General features: G+C 42.3%; 1 protein-coding gene across 1 annotated transcript in view; it reads right to left on the bottom strand.

Moving 5' to 3' along the window:
• RSF1 (remodeling and spacing factor 1) overlaps positions 1-6,423 on the bottom strand; it is a 115,000-nt gene that overhangs the window by 44,762 nt on the left and 63,815 nt on the right. The window contains exon 6 of the mRNA XM_005867028.2: positions 2,704-2,858. Within this exon, the coding sequence (XP_005867090.2) occupies positions 2,704-2,858 (155 nt within the window). The remainder of the gene's footprint in view (positions 1-2,703; positions 2,859-6,423) is intronic.

The following is a 6,423-nucleotide window of genomic DNA, read 5'->3' as shown; positions in this document are numbered from 1 at the left end:
GGCGAGGAGGGGGCTGCTGCAGCTGCAGCCCTTTCACACGCACAGTTCAAGGTGCTCAGCGACTACCTGCGCCAGCGGGCCCAGACAGCGGCGTGCACTTCGATCGCCTTTTCTACGTGGGCGACGCGCCAATGACTTCTGCCCCATGGGATGGCTGGCCAGAGGCGACGTGATCCAGGAGGCGCGGAAGGCCGAGCCCAGCTCGTTCCGTCCCGTGGTGTCGTGGGAACCGCCCACGATGTGCGCTTCCAGACCGCTGACTGCAGGGGGCGCCCCGACGAGGAATGGGGAAGGGAGATTGGGAAAGACAATCTCGTTTTATAACTTCCTTTCCCTTTCGCGTTGTTATGTCCCTCTGGAAATTTCTAGAATTCCCCGTCCAATCAGGGGCTAAAGGAGGGAGTCCAGGGCCATCCGAACTATCTATGCAGTTAAACCAGCTCGGCTGCCTCCCTCAGATCCACAGCAAACAGTTAAAAATTCTGGAGTCTGGCTCAACCCGGGTAATGCGCATACCTGGGAAGGCAGCAGTGTTTCCTAAAAGCTCGCCCTCTGAACTGGGAGGAAGAGATTCCCTTGCAGGCGAGAGAACTTCAACTGCTGCCCGGGTGTAACTTCCCCTCTCCAAGGCTTAGGTCAAGGAGAAATCCTCCCGCATTGGATTCCCCGCAGAAAGAGAGGAAGCTTTCCACCGACAGCCCCAGGCCTAGATCTCGCTTCACCTACCGTGATCCCACCCTACATCCCTTTTCTTGCCTCCCTTCCCCTGCCCATCCGACAGCAACCCCAAAGGAAGAAAAGCCAGATGGAACAGTCGTCTCCTGGTGGTGGAACGAGGTAGCACACTGTCGGGCTTGGGTCGGACCAGCCAGGAAGCTCGCAGAGGCGCCTCAGTGTCTTCTATCCCAGCCTCCTCTATGCAGCAAGACCAGGAACTTAACCAAAGTCATCCCCGTAGGCTGGGCCCTCTTGGGCTCCCTCCTCTCATATGGAACAGAAAGCCCTGATGTTTTAAAGCAGAGCCAGCGAAACCCAAGCCCATCCTCTTTGGTGTTTTAGAGCTATTAAAACCGGATGAAGGGGGAAAAAACACAAAACGGGGACCCTTGGGCTGATGCTCTAACCACTGAACCAAACCATCCAGGGCAAGCTCCCACTTTTATAGATAATGTATTTCTTCTTGGCACCTATACAGAATATAATCTTTTTGTATTATGGGCTGAGTCACCCCTTTATATCTCCCAAGGTTAGATATAAAACATGGCCATTTAACTAATCTATATTTATAAAAGCCAAGCGCCTGGAATGACCAGTGGCTATGCCGTGCACTGTGGCAGCCAACTGGCCAGATCAGAGCCCCAATTGCCGCCCCCCCCCAACTTATTGCCCTGCCCCCAATTGGCCCCCATTGGGGCGGGCCAGCCGGACCCCACCAGAGCACAAATTCATGCACTGGTCCTCTAGTCATTAAAGAAAAAATCTATTTTAGCTGTAAGAATAAGAGTGGCTATTTTATTCTTTCTCTAGTTCCTATTTCTTTTTCCTCCTTATCTGATTTCCAAATATTCAACCATAATTTTGTTACATTTTGCTTTATTATTCTAACAACATTAGATATTCTCTAGACTGCAGCTTTCAAGCTCCCTACAGAAGGGTAATGTTTGTTTATATCTGAGAATAATAAAAATGACAAACCAGAATCACATTTATTTGGTCTTGCTATGGAACAGAACATAGTAACTACACCTAAGTGGATGGAGTAAGAAATTGGGCTTTGGGGGCTGAATAAAAAAGTTTACTCTGCCCAGCCAGTGTGGCTCAGTGGTTGAGTATCAACCCATGAACCAGAGGTCACCAGCTTGATTCCCTACCAGGGTACATACCCAGGTTGAGGGCTTGATCCCCAGTAGAGGTGTGCAGGAGGCAGCCAATGGCTGTTTATCTCTCATCGATGTTTCTATCTCTCTATCCCTCTCCCTCCCTCTCTCTCTAAAATCAATAAAAACAGTTTTTTAAAAAAGATTGGGGGGTAGGGGAAGGTCTATTCCTCCAAGCAATGTGTAAGTACAGCATCAAAAGTGCACGGAACCCTGGCACAGTTGGTTGAGCGTCATCCCAATGCACCAAGGTTCCAATGTGGATCCCCGGTCAGGGAGCTTACAGGAGGCATCCAATCGATATTTCTCTCTCACATCGATGTTTCTCTCTCTCCCTCTCTCTAAATCAATAAAAACATATCCTTGGGTGAGGATTAAATAAAAATGTACACAGAGCCCTGGCCAGGTAGCTCAGTTGGTTAGAGTGTCATCCCGATACGCCAAAATTGCCAGTTTGATCCCTGGTCAAGGCACATAGAAGCAGCAACCAATGAATGCCTCAGAATTGTACCCTTAAAAACGTTTAAAATGATAAATTATAAGTTATGAGTATTTTACCACAATAAGTTTGCTAAGTAGCTTCACATTCCTAAACCAGTAAAAGATTATGTTTTGATGGTCTGAACATTTTCATTTAAATTTTTTAAATGTCCAATATAAACGAGCAAAATACTCATTTTTCAATTTGCTTTTAACTTAAAAGAAAGATCAACCTTCTTTTACAGGAAGCCTAACAATTTTTCAAATCGAGAGAATTCCAATTTAAATAGTTAGCAAGAGGAGTGAAAGAAGACAAGAAATTACAAAACAAAACACACAAAAAAACCTTGTTTAGGTGTTTCCTCCTCCTTTTTAGTCTCTTCATCATCTAAGCTGGGACTGTCCCGGGAAGAGCTGTCCTGTTGGCTGGAGTTTTTCAATAGTACAGGATCAATTTGTGCTTTCAGGAGTGCAAGAGTCTCAGCCAACTCGTTTCGATTTCTAAACAGGGGAAAAAATAAGGCAACATAAAAATCTTTCTTCTATTCTAAAGAATTTTCAGAATAATACATATTAGAAATTAAAATTTAAAAACAAAAACACTTTAAGAACAACCAAATCACTAGTACAAGCTAAACTGAATTAACTTTGAATTTTAAAATTAAGTATTAGAAATGAAAACATATTAAAATACACTAGTTTCCAAAAAGTAATCTTAAGACTATTCTCTGTATTTATTAGAATGGCAATGCAAATCTCTGGCTGAAAAGAACAGCTAGGAAGAAATTAGGCAAAAATCAAAGTCTGATAATTTTTTAAAGTACTATGCAATACAAAAATAAATGTAAAACTTGCTTGAAGAAGCATTTCTTTTAATAGAATAATTCAAGTTCTTGATTCATTTGAAAAAAGACCTATTTTCCACCAACAGAGAGAATAACATTTGATATTGTTACAAAATTATGATCCAAGACTTTCTGAGTAATTATGGCAAAAAGTCAGCTGTAATAACACAGTTCAAAAACCTAAGAATTTGGGTTACTGATGTTGTTTTGTCAATTACAGTTTGCAGCTACAGGAAAGGGAATTCATTTTGAATCAAAGATACAGGAAAATATCAAATAAATATGATTTTAACCTATATATTTTCTACTTTTACTATCAAAACCAGAGATCTGATATGCTCAATTTAAATGCTATGTTCAAACAAGAAACTTTAGTTGGATATTTTTCCTGCTCAGATAAACACTATGTAACAGTGAAGATAAAAAGGAAACCCTGGACTAAGAGTTGGGACACTTAGTTCTATTTCTGCCACTAAGTTAACTCATCAGCACCAAGAGCTTCCCATCTGTGTTCTCAAAGGTCTCTGTATGCAAATCTAAATCTATGTACAGACAGTCCTCGCATTATGTCAGACTCGAAGTTTCGTGGTTACGTTGCCATCTCCCATTTATTTATATAAAAAAAAAGTTCCGTCATTTCGATGTATGTACATATGTGCTTTATGATTTTCATTATTTATTTACCACAAGTAAGGTCAGGAATTGTTATCTTTCTTTTAAATTTTTTTTACTGTTTCACTTCATTACTGCTGTGTATGTGCTCCATGTGAGTGACGTAGGTGCTTATGTGGGTGGTTTCTGACTTATGGTGAAAATCGCGTTACTCTGTGCCGTAGGAACAGATCTCCGACTTAAACTGAGGACCTACCGTAATTAGTATTAAGTTGAAATTACTTGTTTTCTTATCTGTCATGACACATACGCCCTCTATCCTCCTATCCCTTCAACCTCCATTCCAGCTAAACTCTACTCCTTGAGAGCAATGACACTGCCTCATGAAGCAGGAGTTAAAAAATGTTTAATCATACTATCTAATAAAGAGGGAATTGCAAATTGACCATCACACTGCCACAAAGATGTCGGCGACCATAACCACAAGATGGCAGCGCCCAGTCCCTTCAGTCCCACTGGAGTCCCCCACTCCTTTCAGCCCCGCTGCTGAGAGCAGACAGTGTGGCATGGCCCCCAGGCCCAGCAGACAGAGAGCGGACAGCGGGGTGTGGGGGCTTCGTTTGTGTGGCGGCAATGCTCCCAGGCCCGGCAGACAGAGAGTGGACAACGGGGAGGGGGTGTAAGCCATCACTAGGGCATCCCCTGACAGCTCCTGGATTGGAGAGGGTGCAGGTTGGGCTGAGGGACACCCAACCCCGTGCACGAATTTCATGCACCGGGCCTCTAGTATATAATAAAAGCCTAATATGCTAAGAGTCCAGTCATCCATTCAACCAATCAAAGCATAATATACTAATGATATGCTAAGGCCACACAACCGCTCGTTATGACTTGCACTGACTACCAGGGGGCAGACAGTCGATTGGTCGACCAGTTGCTATGACATGTACTGATCACCAGGGGGCAGATGCTCCGACCAGTAGGTTAGCTTGCTGCTGGTGTCCAGCTGATCAGGACTGAGAGAGATGGACCAGACATGTCCTGGAGCCCTCCCGTGGTCCCTCCCCAGCTGGCCAACCTCCCACATCCCTATTCGGCCCAGATCGTATACTGGTGGGGTCCCTCGGCCTGGCATGTGCCCTTTCACAATCTGGGATCCTTCGGGGGATATCAGAGAGCTGGTTTTGGCCCGATCCCACAGGCCAGGCCGAGGGTCCCCACTGGTGCATGAATTCGTGCACCGGGCCTCTAGTAACTGAATAAAATCCCTGTTCCAAAACTATATGGCTGTGTGCCCTAGACAGCTCATCTATCTTCCACTAGGCCTCAGCTTCCTTACCTATAAAAGACTGTATTCTCTCAAGTATTATTAAATTGGCCTCTTAAAAAAGTAATAAAATTGAAGTGATGAATATATTTCAGAAATTAAAATGGCAACCATTCTGTCATTGTGCATGTATTATAGATATCATATGACCATATCCAATTAAACGAACAGTTTAGAATTTTAATTCTCTAATAGTAGAAGGGCAGATTAGATGCTCTTTAAAGATCTTGTCTGGTACTGCCTTCACTTTACAAAAAGGAAAATTAAAAGCTAAAGACACTAAATAAATTTATTTTTGGCAAAGTTCCTATCTCTTAACATCATTAAACCAACTGGCTTCTAACTTAAGGCTCTATCCACTTAATGTTATTACTTCTCATATTTCATTGAGAATTCCTATTACTTTTTGAGGTCACGCCGGGAACTGAAGAATATATTGAAGTTTGTTACTGTACCTATTTAAAACACTTCCAAACATTAGAAGAGAGCCAATATTGCTAGAAAATCCATGCCAATTATTTTCTCTATTCTAAGCAGCAAAGAAATTTAGCAGAAAAATTTAGTTTTCTGTACTTTCACTAAGGCCTAAAGTGGTGATGAAATACTTGTAACAAATATTATTATTCATCCATGGCAATTTTCACTTGAATATTAATTGGAACAACTGTATAATGGCTAGAGCTTAAATATTTGTGTTTTTGAAACCTATTGCAACACTTGTTTAAACCATATAAAACTGCAATAACTATGTATGGTACCAGCTGGGAAATATGGAGGGAAACTACGAAAAGTACATGACTGTCTGACCTGGACAGGGTTGCTCAATGGTTAAGCATTGGCCCTTGAACCAAAAGGTGGCAAATTCGATTCCAGGTCAAGGGCAAGTACCTGGGTTTCAGGCTCTCAACCAGTGGATGTATCTCTCTCACATTGATGTCTATCTCTGTCTCTCCCTCCCCTCCCTCCATCCCTGCCTCCCACTTTCTGAAAAGCAATGGGAAAAATATCCTCAGGTGAGAATTAACAAAAACAACAACAATAAAAAAAAAACAAAACACAAAGCTGTACACCTGAAAAAAGTAACAAAATAAAATTGGAAGAAAAAATATACAAAATTGCCATTTTTATAGGTTAAAAATCATAATCACATGGTTTAATGAATTTAACTACTTTTACTCTTTTGTAAGTAACTTACTAAATTTTGTTTAAACTTAAAATAGTTGTTTATCAGTTAACTAGAGGCCCGGCACACAAAAATTTGTGCACTTGGGGGGGGGGGGGT

Source organism: Myotis brandtii, unplaced genomic scaffold (genome assembly GCF_000412655.1).
Source record: "Myotis brandtii unplaced genomic scaffold, ASM41265v1 scaffold244, whole genome shotgun sequence".
Classification (NCBI taxonomy): Eukaryota; Metazoa; Chordata; class Mammalia; order Chiroptera; family Vespertilionidae; genus Myotis; species Myotis brandtii.
Note: the sequence above shows the minus strand (reverse complement) of the source record. Positions and strands in the feature narration are given on the sequence as shown.